This window comes from Simochromis diagramma, unplaced genomic scaffold (genome assembly GCF_900408965.1).
Source record: "Simochromis diagramma unplaced genomic scaffold, fSimDia1.1 OVJJ01000510.1, whole genome shotgun sequence".
Classification (NCBI taxonomy): domain Eukaryota; kingdom Metazoa; phylum Chordata; class Actinopteri; order Cichliformes; family Cichlidae; genus Simochromis; species Simochromis diagramma.
In genome coordinates, this window is record NW_024387326.1 from 3130503 (window position 1) to 3148323 (window position 17821).

The following is a 17821-nucleotide window of genomic DNA, read 5'->3' on the forward strand; positions in this document are numbered from 1 at the left end:
TGAGGTATTGTATTTATATGTAGGGCTCCTTAAACAAGAAGCAGAAAAACTTTGAACTATTAGCTCTCTCTCCCTTTTAGTTAGGATTAAAGAAAACCATACTCAAACAACAGATCAAAATAATATACTTAAAATGACTTTGAATATGAAAATCATATGTAACTATCAAATCTGTATTTTTAAATGCTCTGTAACGCTATAAGCTATTTTAAAGGAAACCAGCTATGCTTTTCACGTTTTCCTAACAGTTATAGGATCTATTGCAATGATGAATTAAATAAATGAATTAAATAATCATAAATAAACAGTTCAGTGTCTGTCCAAGTTATCCCACAGACTGCACTAAATACTCTGTTTCAGATGACTGACTCAGCCACTGAAGAATCTCCAGTTTCTTTGCCTCTTGGGTTATTTTTTACAGTTTGCTTTGGGTCATTATCCATTTGCAACATGAAGCTCTGTCTTGCAGGATTTAGCTGAATCTGAGCAGACAGTACAGCCCTATACACTTCACAATTCATCCTGCTGCTTCTATCAGCAGTCACATCATCAATAAACACTGTATGGCAGCCATACCTCCACCATGTTTGACAGATGATGTGGTATGTTTCAGATCATGAGCCGTTTCTTTTCATCTCCAGACTTTTCTCATCATTCTGGTAAAAGTTCATCTGGGTTTCATCTGTCCATAGAACTTATTTTGTTATTTTACAGAGATGCAAAGGCTCTTTTAGATGTTTTCTCGCAAAGTCTAATCTGGCCTTATTCATGAATAACAGTTTGCACCTTGTTTTGAAATTTCATTCATGAAGGTGTTTCTTGATTGTAGACTTTGATAATGATATGCCTACCTCTTCCAGGGTGTTCTCGGGTTCGTTACATGTCGAGAGCACCCTGGAAGAGGTAATCTGCTTTTCTTAACCTTGGGAGTTACCTACTGAGTTGTTGAGCAGGTCAGGACATTCTGTCTTTTACAAATGAACCAGATTGTTGATTTGCGCTCTCTCTCTGCGGTTTTATTTTTGCAGTCGAATGAAGGTCTCCTTAATTTGCATCAACATTTGTTTGGCTCTCATTTTGAAAAATCCAGTAAACAGCTACAAAATCCAACACTTGGAATCAATTCCTGATACTTTCTGTGCTTCGGCTGTTATGGAATACCATGGGAACAGGCCTCACCAGACTGTGAAACTGTTTGTCAGTCAATTGCCCAATTACTTCAGAGCCTCTGTAAATGGGGGCACTGTGCATAAAATGGCCTGAATTCCTAAACAGTTGTTAAACCCATTGAATTCAAACTGAAAGTGTGCACTTCAATCACAGTTCCTTTAAAATCCACTGTGGTAGTGTACAGAGGCAAAAATGTCCAAATACTTAAACTTTACTGCAAATATTAATCATTTTGAATCGATTTGTGTGATTCATGCAAAGTCCAAGAGCAAAGCAGGTCTCTTTTGCTTACATGCTCTCATTAATGTTAATGTTTGAAGTGATGGAAACCTGCTTAAGAATACATATAATAAATGTGTTTGGTTTAATTAGACCCATAAGTGTCGACATAGAGACACAAGACACAAGCAATGTATTTTCAATGTAATTTCTTTTAATATAATCTTATTTACAACGCAATTTTCATAAATGTTTAGTACATAGTAAGTTACAATACTTCTGCATCCATTACACAGTGAACTCATACCCTTGATAATACAGACTGAAATGGTCCTGCTTATTAACAGTCTTCAATTTAAAACAGAACTTTCTATGTTGCTTGCTCAACTTCTAAGCTTCTGATTTCGTTCAATTTGGAGCATTAATGACTGCTAAGAAACTCATTCATGGTCTTGAAGATGACTTCTTGCCAACATTCAGGCTATGGAGAGAAAAAGGGGCGGGGATCAGGGCCACAAAAAAAAAAGCAGGTAAAATGAGGGCTAAAACTTGTATAAAAGGCTTAGGAGATGTAACTATACAGAATTCCAGAAACACGTTCTTTCAATCCTCGGTTTAAAAAAACAAAAAAAACCAAATCCAGATGACCTCTCCATAACATCAGTAGAGTTAGAGTTTTTTTTAAATCAAGGCTTGGGAAAGCCACTTTGATTTCATTTTTAACAGATGTAACAGGGCATTTAAAAACACCAAAAACACTAGCAGGTTTCATACAATGACAAGGAGTATTTCTCTGCAGTAATACGAATGTTAAAAAAATGTAACAAAATTCAATAGAACCCACTTTGTGGGTTACTTGCATGTGAATTGACCCTTCAACTATGGGGGAGGGGGTGATGAGGACATTAGTGTGGGCTCCACGCAGAGCATATAGCAGCTTGGTCAGTAATCACTTAGTAATAAATAATAAAATAGAGTGGATCAGAGTGGTCGCAGATACAAACAAAGGAATTAAGATTAAAAAAAAAAGAAAAAGAGGAGCAGGCTCATTTGATCATTTTTACAGCGTAACCGAGTGTCATGCCTGACACAAACGCAAAAACACGCAGACACATAGATCTGCACTCTCTCACATGCACACACACCCAGACAAACACGTGTACATACATGCGCTCATTCTGAGACACGACAGTGGTTAAACACGAAGCATGAATACTAGTCAATCAATCGACTCGTCAGGCAGAAAGACAAACAGGCTCTGTCTTTTTTTCTTTTTTTTGTTTTGTCGTCTTCTTCACAAATCTGATTTCTATGTTCCCGGCTTCGTATCCGATTGGCTGAATCCGTCCCGAGACTTCGCTGCGGTGGTTAAACATTCTGAAGGATGACATCATAGCTTGTTAAAACAGAAGGATAAAAATGCTTCTTCAAAACATTTGAAAAAATTTTTAGTCCTTTTTTTTTTTTTTAAATGTTCTCCTCCCGCTGTGCTTCCTCCTTTAACCTCCAACAGGTTCGGGAGGTGAAGGTGTCGCAGGAGAGTGAGTGTGTTCTTGTGATGCTTGGCTGCTCTGTATACTTGGTGTATACTTGATATTCCGTTTGTGTGTGTGTGCATATATGTAAAATGTCACATAGTCTGTGTGCACGTGCAAGGGCCAAGTGTGCGCAGATTCATCACTCCACAGCAAAGCCGCAGGTCTCCTCCACAGCAGTCAGCAGTTTCTCGTAAAGCTTCTCGTAAGACTCATAGGGAGGGATGTCTATCCTGTTGAAACTGGAGGCAGAAAAGAGTGAATTACTTCACTAACAAAAAAATAATTGACACAAATATAGACACACTAAGAGAAATCTGTTCTTACCACGTGTGAGCCTTGGGCAAGTTTTCTGTGTTAGCATCTATCAAGTGGATGGTGAAGAGTCTTGGTCCTGCAGAACCTGTAGAGCCTTACACACATACATTCTAGTTATCACTGCTCTGGTACACAGAAAAGACTTTAAATAGAAAAAGCTCTCAACACTCTTTAATGGGTTTCAGATTGAAACATGCATCTAACCATTCTCACATGAAGCTAATATCGTTCTAATTTGGGTTAAAAAGTTTGCATTTAAAGGCCTTGTATATGAGTTATGTGTGGAAAAAGTGAACTAAATGTTACCATCAAAGGAATAGCAGAAGCAAAGTGTAACCAAAAGGTGTATGTTGTGTTTGTACCAGTGCATGACCCACCCTGCAGCGCTTTGAATCCCTGTAGGGGGACCCTGGTGGAGCCTGTGACAAACTGCAGGAGGCGTCCTCTCCTCTCCTCACTGAAAGCCTCCACTGCTTGCCAGAACCACCGCACCACATTGCTTTCACTTGTGCAGTGTTTCAGACGGGTGTTAGTCTTCCAGTCTGCAAGGTCTATTTTTCCTAGTCCACCAATGATCAACTGAAGAGATTTAGAGACGGGGTGGTGGGTAGGGGTTTGAGATGGATATAATGAATTAGATAACAGATTAGAAGAAGAAATTTAATCAAAACTACCAATCCAACATGCAGATATGGTAAAAGTCATAAATATTTAATAAGTACTAATATATTGTTGACGTATCAATCGAGTACCTCAAGTTCTTTATGGTCGAAGGGTTTGAGGAGGTGCTGTGGGATGAGCTCACTGAACCCCTTCTGCAGAGCCAAAAACTGGGCTTCAATTCCACGCATAAACCTCCAGTTCACATAAAGTCTGAAATGAATAAAAAAAATAAATAAATAAGTAAACGTCTGGCAGACGTTTGCAAGTAATGTTTACACTCTGTATCCGACACAGAGTTTAGAGTACTACTGTGGAGTTATGTACCTTACATATTCCTTCTTGTTCTCCTCAGTGACGGGGACATTACGACCATTAGGCTTGAGTTCATGTTGTGAGAACTTCCCAAAGGCATTGTGCTCTACACAGAACGTGTGATCAAGTACTGAAGTGATGTCATTCTCCCTGCACACAACACATCAAAGTAAAAGCTGAAACGGAAACTATGTAGACAAGCACGCAGGACACAAACTAAGCAGTCTGCCTGTGCCAGGCTGAGAGCATTCATTTATTGGTGCTTTTGCTCACAATATCCAGACGAGGCTCTTGTGCAACTCGGGGTCGGTGGTCTCCAGGTCGTTGAGTTGGATGGGTTTGCCCAGCAGCTGTTTGTAAAAGGGCAACGTGAAGCTCCCGTTGATGTAGTGACCGTGAAAAACTGCCAGGCCCATCACACGACCCACAAAGTGGAAATATGACAGGTGGTCCTTAAAAGAAAGACAGTGTGAGACCCAGAGTCGGGACTTATTAGCATTATTCGTTATGTGGGTTTACTTGTGTGTACTCACAGGATTGATGGAGGAGTCTGGGTTGATCTGTAGTGTGTAGATATTGTCTGTGGAGTACTGGAACAGGCCGTAATAGGGGTTTAACATCTCGTGACACAGCAGGTACAACCACTCCCTGCAGACAGACACCACAATGATCACAAAGATGAAGTAGCACCAAGACTTTAGTGAAAACAATCAAATACAAGATCCTGTCTTTGTATCCAGTCTTTTGTACAAGCAGTTGATGTAGCACTTTTTCAAAACATGTGGTAAATTTATAAATTATATAGTAATTAAGTTCACAGCTGTATGTCAGACTACCCCTTACTACCTGTAAATTCTCAGTGGGAAACACTGCAGTAACATTTAAGCGCAGGCATTAAAAGAGCTGTCACCGTGTACTTAGCACTGGTACTTGGACGATAGGACGATAAAAGCACCGTGCAGCAAATTACCTGGCCACTCCACCATAATCGAGTCCTTCCTCTCCCCTGAACTTCACCATTAGCCGTTTCTTCAAGTCTTTGGGCCTCATCTTCATTATCTGCCGGTATGACTCCTGTATAACGCACACAGCTTTAATTACAGGCTATCAGGTTTAGATCAGTTTTCTTTTGTTAATCGGTTATTTAATATTCACAGCCAGTGCTTCTCTGTTTCCTCCGCTTCCACCTGCACTCACCTCAAAGATCTCCTCTCGGGACACCTCTATACGACAGTGTCCCGCTTGAGGCTGCTGCAGCGACAGCTCGTGGCGGAGCAGCTTTAACTTGTGCACCAAATCTCTTTCGTATCGCGCTGCCACATCTCCATCCCCTCCTCCTCCGCCGCCGCCACTTACTCCTCCACCGCCCCCCTCCTCACCCCCCACATCCATCTGGGGGGCCTGGGAAGATTCCTTCACTTGTGATTGCTGACTGGAGGTGGGAAGAAGTAGAGGAGGAGAACAGAAGGGAAATATAAGGTTGTGGAAGAACGATACGCACAGGATTACACACAGCCCCATTCAGCATAAGCAGTGAAATCTACCATAAGCTCATGTTTCTGTATATCGCACCAGTCAGCAGCGTTAGTAGGTCGGTGGCAGATTAGATTGGTCCATGCTTTACCTGATAATGTTGTGTAGGCGCGGGTCTGTGAACTGTGTGGTTCGGTTGTTGTGGTCCACAAAGTAGATCCGGCCAGACACGGTGCTTCGGACCTCCCAGCCTACAGGTAAAGGCCCGAGTTCCTCACAGCTCACGCTGGCCAAATCCCTGCACCAGTAACACATAAACACAGTGAGACAGAGCACCACATTTCCACCTGTTCTGAACATGCATACTAAGTAGTATAATCCTCATACTGAACTAAACTTGGACCCCAAAGGCCCATGAAAAGCTACTAAGAGTTATTTTATTTATCTGCTGCTGAATAAGAGCATAAAAAAGACACCGGGCATGCTCTAAAGACACATGGAGCAAAGTGTTTGTGCATTTCATTTAGATATCGCTGCTCATTACAGGGTCGAACTGTGTATTTAGTGTCGGGTCACAAATTTGAAGAAACTGTTAAACCTCTTTGGGCTGCAAACTTTGAGAACCTTATTAAAACCAAAACATTTGTTGAAGAAATGCTTGTACATGTTTACTGTGATCAGTACCTCACCATAACAGATTTTGAAATTTTCCTCAGTGTGAAACAAAACACTTGAATTTCATCATTTTTTGGCCCTCTTTACGTAACCCTTGAATCATAAACTTTAAAACACAGTCATTTGGACATGTTTATGATTAAGGTCAGCATATAGGGTCAGAAGTAATGGGCTGTTATGACAGATTTATAGTTAGCAGTAATTAATATTGCTGACATTTTTATGACCGGGGGCAGTTCGTACTGTCAAAACCATCCATAAATCTTACTAATTAAGAATTGTAAGTGGTGTAAAACTGTCACAGTCACCCATTAGCACAAATTATGAGATCATAAAACAAGATGTATCTACACAAAGTATAACTTGTAGATAAAGTATGATATAAGATGTAGATAAGGCCTAAAATGTTAGCCTGAGTGTATAAATCAAATGCTTAAAACATTAATTTTAGTGTATTGACAAGTCAACCATATCACTCTAGTTTAGAATAGGTACAATATTAGAGTTATAATCCCAACTATCCGATGGTCCTCTATGAGCATGCACTCAGCAAAAGTAGGAAGGAAGAACTCCCTCTCAACATGCAAAGGAAAGTTTAAATTACATGTAAACCTACATGTGAATGCACTCACTTACAGAAACAGACTTTTCTTGTTAAGCCTTTAGAAAAATTTTATACAATCCTGAGTATAACCCTGAGAGTAGAGTACTTTAAGGGTATGTGTTAAGTCTGTCTGCAGATGCAGTGGCTAAGTCTCTTTGTGGGCTTTCACCTCTTTTCCAGTTATGCTTGGACTAAATGAAGTGCAGCATAGTCATACCGTGGTATCCGGGGGTCATGCCAGGTGCTGACGCCTGTCTGTGTGTGGAGGAAGTACACCTGGCCCTGCACTGTTGTTCGCTGCTCTGTTTTAACAAGAAAAGAAAGCCATTAAATGGACTATGTGAGGTTTAGGTTAAACAAATATCTATAGCCACAACAGGAGTTCATCACTGACCGTATCCCTCTGGCAGGTCAGGCGGTTGGTGTCCATGCGGTCTGTTCTGAGGGGTGTGGCCATGACCTCTGGAGTCCTGCCCTCTGATTCGCTGGGTCTGAAGACGGCTCTCCTGACTGGGAGAGTCGAGCCGACAGTTCCCGCCTCCCGCGGCACCGGTGGAGTCTGAGTAGGGCAGCGGTTCTTCACTGAAACACCCCTCAAACACAGGCCTACACACAAACGCACAAAGAAAAACACACTGGAATCACATGACGGGTCAACTGCTTTTTATTTAAAACTCAGCGCAACAAAGACAGCAGGAGGGACAAATACTTAACAAATAGAACTAAAATAATCCGCTGACCTAAAACAGGTTGTTGTGTAACATCACATGAGATCCAAACAACAGTCTTGTATTTAAAAGTTAGGGTGTGATATTAGCAGGGTTAACATCTGGTGACACTCACCCATCATTTTCTAACAGTCCTCTACAGTCCACAACAGGGCCTCCGCTGCCAATGCGGTCTCGTGTTTGCAGGCTCACTGTAAACAAGGAAGACGGACAGGTCAGAGAGTTGACGCCGTGTTAGAGGGGGGAGTGCAGAAAATGCACACAGTGAAAGAAAAGCAACAATATGACTAATCTGTACATACGCTCCATCGCTGTCCAGCCTTACCTACAATCTGCCCTCGCACTGCATCACTGTCAGAGGGGTTCAGCTTACATAGATCTAGACGCTGGTCTGAAACAGGAAGCAAATACATTTTTATTTTCTGGACAGAGCAGCACTAAATAAATGGTGTGAAAATGTGTGTATTTAAAATCAGAGCAGTAGATAAAGACGACGGCCTTACATCCTGTGTCTTTTAGCCTGCTGATGGCATTAGAAAGCAGTCGTATGCAGCCCAGAAAACCTGCCCCCTGTCGTTTATGGATCTTCTTGTGGTTCCATATACTGATGGTGATGGAGTCTGTTTTACCAATGTAGCTAAAAAAACAAAACAAGTGACAAGTGCAACAGGTCTCTTTAATCCAGCTTTTTATGAAGGCAAGCCATTTTAAAGGTCAAAGATCTGAATGAATGAAACAATCAACATCTGTAGATCTTCTGCATCTTTAATGAGTTGTTACATTTGCATATAACTGAAAATCAATTAAAATGATAAAGAATAGATGAGTTGCTGCCAAAAGTGGAGGAGTTTAAGTGTCTTCAGGTCTTCACAAGTTCAATTCAATTCAATTTTATTTATAAAGCTCCAAATCACTAGAACAGTTGCCTCAAGGTGCTTTAAATTGCAAGGTAGACCCTATGATATTACATACAGAGAAAAACCCAACAATCACATGACCCCCTATGAGCAAGCACTTTGGCAAACGTGGGAAGCAAAAACTCCCTTTTAACAGGAAGAGACCTGCAGCAGAACCAGGCTCAGGGAGGGACGGCCATCTGCTGCGACCGGTTGAGGTGAGAGAAGGAAGACGGGATAAAGGATATGCTGTGGAAGAGAGCCAGAGCTGTGAGACTGACGCGGGGATTGGGGGCAGATGCTGTACTGATCTGTGGTGATGAAGAGAGAGCTGAGCTTAAAACTGAATCTGTTGATTAACTGGTTGACCTATGCTCCTACCTTCACCTATGGTCATGAGCTCTTGGTAGTGACCGAAGGAATGAGGTGGCGGACACCAGTAGCAGAAATTAGTTTCCTTCGAAGGGTGGCTAGCCTCTCACTTAAACAGATTTCATACTTTCTGTGTCTGTGAGTTTGCTAGGGTCTGTTTGGGTCCCAGTGACGTCAAACTCATCATCAGACAGTCAGTGTGAGGGTCAGCTCAGGCATCCACGTACCTGCTGGCTTTTTGTAACCGCACAGATTCATCTGCAGAGAATTTACATTACAATCCACTAATGACGCATCCCATCAAGGCAGCGTACTTCAAAGAAGTATAACAGGAATGAATATTTGGCTGTAGGGTCTCCAGCAGTCTGTGTCCCCAACAGAGCATAATGCAGGCTTTAGAGACAGGGTGAGGAGTTGAGTCATTTGAGAGGGATTCAGAATAGCGCCACTGCTACTCCACATCGAAAGAAATGGTTCGGGCATCTAAAAAGGATGCCTCCTGGACACCAGGCCTCAGGTTAGACCCAGAACTTGCTGGGTCCAACCTGCTGGCTTGGGAATAACTCCGTGTCGCCTGGTGGTGACTGGGAAGAGGTGGCTGGGGCAAGGGGAGCCTGGGTCTCTCTGTTTGAGTCCCCAGTATACCTGGTGCGTTTATTGCTTTGTGTGCTGCCGGTAATGTCTTTAAAAGTCACTTCTACTCATGCCCTGTGATAAGGCACAGGCAGCCGCTAATGTCTTTTCATGAATGATAGGTGTCGCCACTCAGACAACACCAGCACATCTGTGCTGATATAAGACAAGAAGTCAAAAACTGTTGTTTTATTTTATTCTGTTTAAAAAGCACGGCAGAGGACTGCTGCCTCCGTGACCTGAACACAGACAAGTGGTAGAAAATGGATGGATGGCTATGTTAAACTAATTATCATTCATTTTAAATATCTATACCTAAGCAGAAATTACTTTACTGCAAACGTATAGTAGATTTGTTTTTAGAGCTGTGGAGGAGACTCACAGGTCATAGTGCTGATTCCATTTGGGGTCCAGTGTGCTCTTTACTGTGTCTGTAGAGTGGCATTGACCTGATCCGTCCACCACGACTTTGGCAAAAGGATCTGGCAGACCTGCACACAAAACTTGTAATTAAAAATCTGTTGCCCATAAAGTCTCTCAAAATCCAAAGTGGCTTAGGTGCTTCTCATAAACATGATCTCCATGATAAAACATTTAACATAAATGGAGTTGTTGTATTTGTATCTAGACTCATACTGGCCTGCAGTTTAAAAACAAACAGGAAATTCAGTTTGTTTGCCATTATTATTAACAGTACTTGAGATTCACCATCTAATCTGACAGGAAATGAAGACTCTAATCCAGGCAGCCTTTAACAAATTCTGACCAAGAACAAAACTGGGCACACTCGGAGAAGCTTTGCAGCCTTAAACAAACCCCTGATTGTGGGGTGACAGTCAGGGTCATTGTTGTATTCCAGCGCTACCACAGGTCAACAGTTATCCCTCAGAACAGCAAATGAGCAACATCAATGGCACTCTGTTTTCACAGTCGCTCCTATGTCACACGGGCTCTTTATAATGCCAGAAATATGCATGTGAAAAAGATCACAATCAAAGTACTTACGAAAGAAGTCTTTCTTTGCGAGGTTCTTGGCACATAATACTGCAAGAGAAAGGAGAAAAAAATTACACAAATATATGTAATATCACAGCACGTAGGCTGACACAGTGGACGCATCTGAGGGGAAAGAATGTGGGTCAGGATAAATGTATGAATACCAGAGGACGGTCATGAAAATGGATATGACACGGACAGAGAAGTACAGGCTAGTGTCAGGCAAAACGCACAAAGACAGACACACGCTGAAAGACCACCCACGGATAAAGCAGGAGACCACTTTCTATACCCACACCATCTTTGTAGAGTCAGAGAGCAGAGCTCAATCTGACCAAGACTCTGAGAATTTGTAAGTGTGTGCAAACTGTTGTTTATCGTGTACGTGGGTGTACACAAAGTCTGGTTATTTGTTTCCCCAGACAGCTGGCATATGACACCCTAGGCTAGCTCTCCTCTAACACTGAAAACACAAGAGATCAACAACTTTACAGCTATTTCTTTCTTTCTTTCTTTCTTTCTTTTTTTTTTTTAGAAATACACTCAAGTGTTTGTTTCAGGGCAGAACAAAAACAAGCTGCATGTTGGTTTTCACAGCTGATGCAATGCAATTCAAAAGGTAAGCTGTAATCAACACGGATAATGTTTACACTTCAAGTCCACTGGGCCTTTGTCAAATTTATATGCAGTGTTTTTATTTGGGCTGGTAAGTAAAGTGTAGGGTGTATACCTGTGAGCTCTGCTTTGTAAAGAAACAGTAAGGTTTTTGTTCTGACTGCATGTGAGCTTTGTGTTTGCTGTTCGACACACTTATCTGTAAAGATCAGCTGATCACCGTGCATTAAAAAGGACCTTCAAAGTTCCGCTTTTTTTAGTTAACTGTCCTGATGTTTCATCTCTTATTTCAGCGTGTCATAACAGTCCGTATGCTTAAGATTAGATTATCATCTTCTTCCGGTGTGCTAACATTTCTAAAGGTTAAAAAAAAGAAGAATGTATTTGGCTAGCTTCATTTAGTCACCATCAGCGTCCAGAAGACACTGTAGTATTTCTGGCTTCTCTTCCCATCACAGACGAAGGCAGATCTAAACTTAGTTTTAGTCATTTTTAACTTTAGCTTTTAGGAAAAGGAAGAATCCACACACTCCATGTCATGACTACGTGGGCAACAGCACAAATGCACAAACAGCACTTTCTGCCATAATTAGTAATCGTTTGCTTTGGAAGGCACTGAAGAGTGGAAATCACTAAAGCTGCACTAACTAACAGCTACAACTAACAACTTGAGTGAAAGTGACTACGTGCAGGCAAACACAGCTGTCCCAATGCCTCTAGCCTCTGCTGTCAATGCAGAAAAAACCACAGTTAAGCCACTGTACTGGGTTATTGACAACATATAGGTTATGTGTGGATAAAGTATGATTTCCGTTGTTGTCATGTTGCACATTTACTCCTGTGTTACTGCAGAATGTCAGTGTGAGTCTAGTGATTCACAGTCACACTGATATTTTAAGGAAGTAAATGCAAAATCTAACGTGAACAGCACATTTCTTGAGCTGGACTGCAATGTCAGCAATTTATTTATTTTTTGATTATTCTTTAAATATTAAAAATACACACCACTATGGACCAACATAAAGGTCGCCAGAAAGTATTTATGAGTTCTTGTGCTAGTTTCAGCTCAAACTGTTTGACATGACAAGTAATTAAGATAAACGGCCTGCTCTGTGGCCAAAAACAAGACAGCCTGACAGAACCTTAGAAAAATAATGCGGCTTCATCTCTCTGTTGTTCATTTTCATATTAAAATGAATTGGGGTGGGGTGGGGGGGTCAAAATCAGATCTGAGTTAGAATGTGTAACCCAATCAATCACCTGCATGGAGCTTGGCAGGGGAGCAATGGGTGCATGAAGTGGGTAGGAGAGTCATCCCACACATCTGAGGGGTTTTGTGGCCTTCATTACACATCTACCACAACTTTAAATTACCTTTCATGGCAAGTTGAAATAAGCTGACTCTGCACTTAGTCTACTTTGATGATCCCTTAATTATTTGCCCTTCTTTTTTTACCCAAATGACCAAATATTTGCGTTCCTCAACATGTAAATTTGGTGCTTTTCTTGTTTTGTGTCCATTAATAGATTTAATCTTTGAGCTTCACGCTGCTGACCCGATAAAGCAATATTTTCATTTATTACCCCAGGCACTGGACTAGATCAGTGTAATTAATTCTTTAGAAGCTGATTTAAAAAAAAAAAAAAGTATTCTGCATATTAATAAAGATAATCTCAAAAGTCCTCCATCCAATCTACACTAACTGAACAATGCTGGTGAGACACTGGGAACATTTCAGAGTTAAGTACTGCTGGTACCGTCAGGGGAAAACAACCTTAGATCTTAACTGATCTGCCACACACCTAAACTGCCTTTTGATTCGGTTTGGCCCAGACAGCTATCTAGGAAGTTAGTCAGGCAGTCAGTGGTTTAGGATGTGGTGACCAGAGTGGCACGTACGTGTCTGGTGTTGCCTAGTCCATTTCCTGTGATTACCCAATGGAGAATGGCTTCAGGATATCCTTCCCTGTTCCCTGTCAACCTCTTCCAATCCTTTCCTCCTGACTCACACATTCCACACTGAGACTTCATCTTTTCTACAGACGTAATGAAAGAAACGCAGTGTGTGAGGAAAGGGAGGGAATCGAGTTTCTAAAGTCTGCCACCTATTTCAGACTGGAAGTAAAGGAAGCCTCTGTCGCTGTCCCTGCTGTGCTATTCACCAATTCTTCCCACAATGTGTTTTCTGACTTGCTCTTCTGTGGCCCTGAATGTGTGACAGGACCTTTCTCAGCATCTCAGGAAATTCCTCATTCTGCGAAGGTCATGGCTGGTAAAAAACACACAGAGCTTACAGCCTAACAGCTCAGCTGGTTCTCAGTTTCTTTCCCCACTGTCATTTCCCTTTCTTTTTATTTGCATTTACTGCCTTTCTGTTTAAAAAAAAAAAAAAAAAAAAAGTATGAAAAAGCTAGACAGTCAGTAGGGTAGTGATGGCGGGGGTTCTATTCATCCAATCTTGATGGGACAAGCAGAAACAGTTTGAGAGAGGTGAAGAAAAAGTGAGCCTCTTTTGCACCAGTCAGTCAGCTACATAAGGAATTTAAAAATCACATCAACCATCTCCTACAGACGTTTGCAAACTTGCTCTACACCTCTTTGGCACCAGATATTCTTTGGATAATGACCAGAAATGCACAACTGCAGCGCCTAATTAAAGCTTCCTAAATCACCATTAATGGCCGAGTGCTCCGGTAACGAAGCCAAGGTAGTGCAATCTCTTTGCACTTTGATCACAGCTCGAGTCAAAAAACATGATGAATGCTGACAAACTTCGAGCGGTCTAGACTTTCTTGTCTCAGCAAGCGCCCGCAGCCTTACAAGCAGAACAACTCGTGAGCTTATGATGATGTCATTTCCTGTATGACCTTCTTCTTTCGGCAACAAAAACAAAGCAGCGGTTGGTGGACATGTGAGCAAATATCACACCTGCTTAATAACAAGTAGCCTGCAGTACACAGACGCAGGACAACAGAAGGGCTTGCACAAACACCCAGACAATGGTTCTGTAATGAAGAATAAGTGGACGCTGAGGCTCTTTAACCTCTTCATCCATGTTTCTACATCCTGTTTTGCATGCTTTTCTGTAAATGTGTTTCTGCACATACTGCAAGCTTAGTAAGTGAAGGGATTAGAAATGCTTATGCTGCTTCCTAAGTAAGCATGAATCTGACTCCCCCCTTCTCTCCTCTGTTGTATCCATCACACAAACACTCATTTTTATTTCACTGCTTTTTTTCTCCTTTTCTTTGATTGTTCCTCATTCCCTCGCACTTCTGTCCTCCTCTTTTCAGCTCCTTCACCCCTTCCCTCTCAAGTAACCTCTTGTCCTGATGCTGCCCTGTATTGCAGCTCAGGCAAGTTAAGCACTCAATCCGACTGACTGGCACCAAAACCTGAGCGGCACGTGTTGCGTCCACTAACTTTATCCTACTAAATGACTGATTCTTTAATTCCTTTCATGGCATTTTCCACAATAAAACACCATTCACTTACAAACAAAAACACCCTTTTCTCCACCATTTTTGACCTACTTATGTTCTGCATCTTGCCTTGACCATATTTTTGCATTCAAATGTTATGTTTCACAAGCTCAAAAACCAGAGATACACTACAGCTAGTTATTTTATTTATTTATTTTTTAAATATTACTGCAGTTGCAAGTTTTTGGTATCAAAACTCACAAAATTAGCGTATGATCAAACATTTGGTGCTTTTTTTCAAAATATTTAACACTGTGTATGACATAAATAATTTGGTTATACATTGGTTTCAATACAGAAGCTACTTCTGACTGTTCCCTTCTCACAAGCGGTGGATGCACTAGGTTGATTTGGTAGAGTTTTATGCCAGATGCCCAACCTAATGCAACCCCAGGGATTCGTGTGTCTCTGGCTGGAATTCAACCAGTATCCTTTTGCTTCCTAAACAAATGTCTATACCGCATTACACAAGTTTCAAAATAGTTTACATTTTTTTCCCCCGTTTTCATGAAGTATTTGACTTACTTAGGTCTTCCATGTTATTCAAAGCAATACTTAAGCTTAAGAAAAAGATAACGAACACAGGAAGACACAACAATCACTTGTAAACACAACAAAGTCTCTCAGATCTGACCCAGTGTCAAACATGCTTATGTCCCTACTGCACACACACACACGCTTTTCAGATATACTGATGTTAAGGGGGGGAAACAACCAACTCTTTCTGGCAGACTGAACAGAGCTGGCCAGCCTGGCAGCATTGCACTCCCATTGGCTCATTGCACATTCCTTACCCAATTAGAATTCCACTCATACCTGTGGAGGCGGGGCACAGTCAGGGGCAATAACCTCTGGTTGCATACAAGTTTACACACACATACCTTCTCTGCTTGCTTTCGTTTTAACTCACCTGATGAAACACTTTACGATAACATACTTCTTGTAGAGCTTATTTTACCAGAGTCGCTTACAGTAAACTTTATCATAAGAGGACACGATCTATTATAATCCCGGATGACTGCAGTGTTTTAACTGATTCTGATTAAAATGATTTGTTATCAGTTAATCTACCAATCTTAGTAGTATATAAAATACCCGCTTACAGTTGATACAATGACATAATCTATTTTGATCACTGATGTCACTCTTGAATGTCAAGAGTGACATCAGTCCTTTGTTATTATTTCAAACAAAAGGAGCGATGAACTGTTCTTTTGCAGATCTACGTGACTAAGTGAGACTCAGTGATAACGTCAAGCGCAGATAACTTCAAACTGAAATGTATAAACAGTGGGATAAGTGACGAAGTGTGCTAGATCCGTTGGTCTGATTCCCGTCCTTCCTTCTTGAAATCCACTCTGAGAGGAAGAGTCAGTAAGTAAACAGCATGTGGGGCGCATTTTCAGACAGCACTTCACCACATCAGTGCTGACAGGCATTTGCTTTAAAAGACATCCATCACAATCATACCTTTGCAGTACACTGCTGCAATGTTCCATGAAAACCACACAAAGAAATATTTAGTCTGACAGAAAGCAAATTTTAGTGTGTGTCATTGCTCAGTTTTGACTCAGGGGGACAAGGCGTCTGCTCAGCGGCTCAGATGGGTCATTTCCATTTGAATAGAGGCCCTTGGATGCCCAGTGGGGTTACATTATCAACAGTAGGAACCTTTGTTCCAGCTGTGACTGTATGTGGAGCGGAGGAGGAAACTTCTATATGACCTACAGGGCAGACTCCGACCCACAAACTGAAAAATAAAAAAAAAAATCTCAATTCGGTTGAATAAATGACCCCTGAAGAACAAACATGCTGCACTTCCTTCAGTGGGGACAAGTTCAACGAGTCCGACATTTGTGCAGCTACAGCTGACACAGCAGCGAAATGCCAATCGATACTCATTGGTAATCCGGACTAGGATGTCAAATCTAGCGGGAGATCAATTTTCATACAGGCTGCCGCTCGACATTTGCTCTCTCCCCAGCGTTACAGAGCTCGCCGCATTCGGCTGAAGCGGAGGTTTCGGCTGGTGGTCAGCACCCCCCAAAAAGGGTGTAGCTAGCAAGCGCTAGCGGTCAACATTAACCACAATGTTACTATTAGCTAGCAGGCTAAGAAGCCACTGTTAGTGGTTGATAAAGTTTCTGAGCGTGGCTTTCAAGCGTCGGCATTCACCACGACTAGCGGACTAGTCGCCTGTCTCAGCTGCAAAACGCACAGGACAGTGAACAGCTCCTCGGTTGTCCTCTCGGTAATTTACTTAGCATCTAAGCTAACAAGCTAGCACTCGGCTGGTGTTTGCCACACAAAAACCGGATGTTTGGGCGAACAGCAGACTCGAGAGGCTCAAAGACACTTCGCGTTGTCTCGTTGGGTTTGCTAAAATCAACACGTTACCGAGCAAACACTGAGTTCCGGTTTAAACGTGCACCGTAAGCTCTTTCTTTCGCTCTCGCTTTTACCTGTCAGTCGGATTTTGATGCTGGACCCGTTCCTCCGACTCCCAGGATTCGACATCACTCCGGGAAAAACGATCACACAAACTTCCCTGTCGAGCCAGCCAAAATCACAGTTTCACCAAGTAATGGAACTGCGAATAACTTCAGTTTCCACACATGCGGTTTGCTTTTGGTTTCCTCACGGATAAAAATGTATTATTTCACCGCAAAGTCTTGCGCTCCTTCGAAATCCGACAACACGGGAGAACATTTTCGGGCAGGCTCAAGCACGTACTGACGTATTGTTCTCAGTGTCTGTACAGTACGTGCTCGCTCCGGGAAGCGTGGGCGTGCCCGTGGTGATCAGATTCTTTCAAGTCTTTAGACATTCTGTTTTGGTTTTTATATCAGTAATTAGGGCCCGGGCACTAAAAGTACGAAGACCCTACTGGAATTGCTACGTTTATTATTATTCAGACAAAACAAGTGGCTTTTTGAGGGCTTTAACATACTTAAAAACAGAGAAAAAATAAAGAAATGTTGCACACGTGTCAGGTCTGGTAAAAAGAAATTGGTATTTTAATAGTTTCGCATATGCGTGGTGCAAAATGGCTCTAGAGCGCCACCTATGCGTTGTTAAATAAAGTCCTATGACCACATAGTTTGAGCTACATGAATGAAATTTGGCACA

The 17821-nt window shown here is 41.8% G+C and overlaps 1 protein-coding gene across 2 annotated transcripts; it reads right to left on the minus strand.

Annotated features, from left to right (window-relative positions):
* Positions 1-1583: 1583 nt before the first annotated feature.
* smurf1 (SMAD specific E3 ubiquitin protein ligase 1) lies at positions 1584-17463 on the minus strand. Of its 2 annotated transcripts, none has more exons than XM_040006039.1 (18): positions 17155-17461; positions 10604-10642; positions 9981-10089; positions 8201-8334; positions 8023-8088; positions 7813-7888; positions 7364-7575; positions 7187-7271; positions 5842-5988; positions 5415-5649; positions 5188-5291; positions 4751-4865; positions 4491-4669; positions 4230-4367; positions 3995-4115; positions 3620-3821; positions 3252-3336; positions 1584-3166 (listed from the first exon to the last, which is right to left on the minus strand). In XM_040006039.1, exons 1-18 carry the CDS (start codon positions 17207-17209, stop codon positions 3067-3069), a joined length of 2202 nt encoding a protein of 733 aa, XP_039861973.1. In that variant the 5' UTR covers positions 17210-17461; the 3' UTR covers positions 1584-3066. The 2 variants fall into 2 exon arrangements, with proteins under 2 accessions (XP_039861973.1, XP_039861974.1); XM_040006040.1 differs by having other exon boundaries at positions 3067-3166; positions 3252-3327; positions 17155-17463.
* Positions 17464-17821: the final 358 nt, after the last annotated feature.

What these genes read in the sequence shown, in the direction of transcription:
- smurf1 (XM_040006039.1), bottom strand. Translation starts at nt 17,209, where the DNA reads ATGTCGAATCCTGGGAGTCGGAGGAACGGGTCCAGCATCAAAATCCGA. An exon ending in CCCGAGAGGAGATCTTTGAG is followed by an intron (nt 5,292 to 5,414) that starts GTGAGTGCAGGT and finishes TGCGTTATACAG; the next exon opens with GAGTCATACCGGCAGATAAT. An exon ending in TCGACCATAAAGAACTTGAG is followed by an intron (nt 3,822 to 3,994) that starts GTACTCGATTGA and finishes AAATCTCTTCAG; the next exon opens with TTGATCATTGGTGGACTAGG.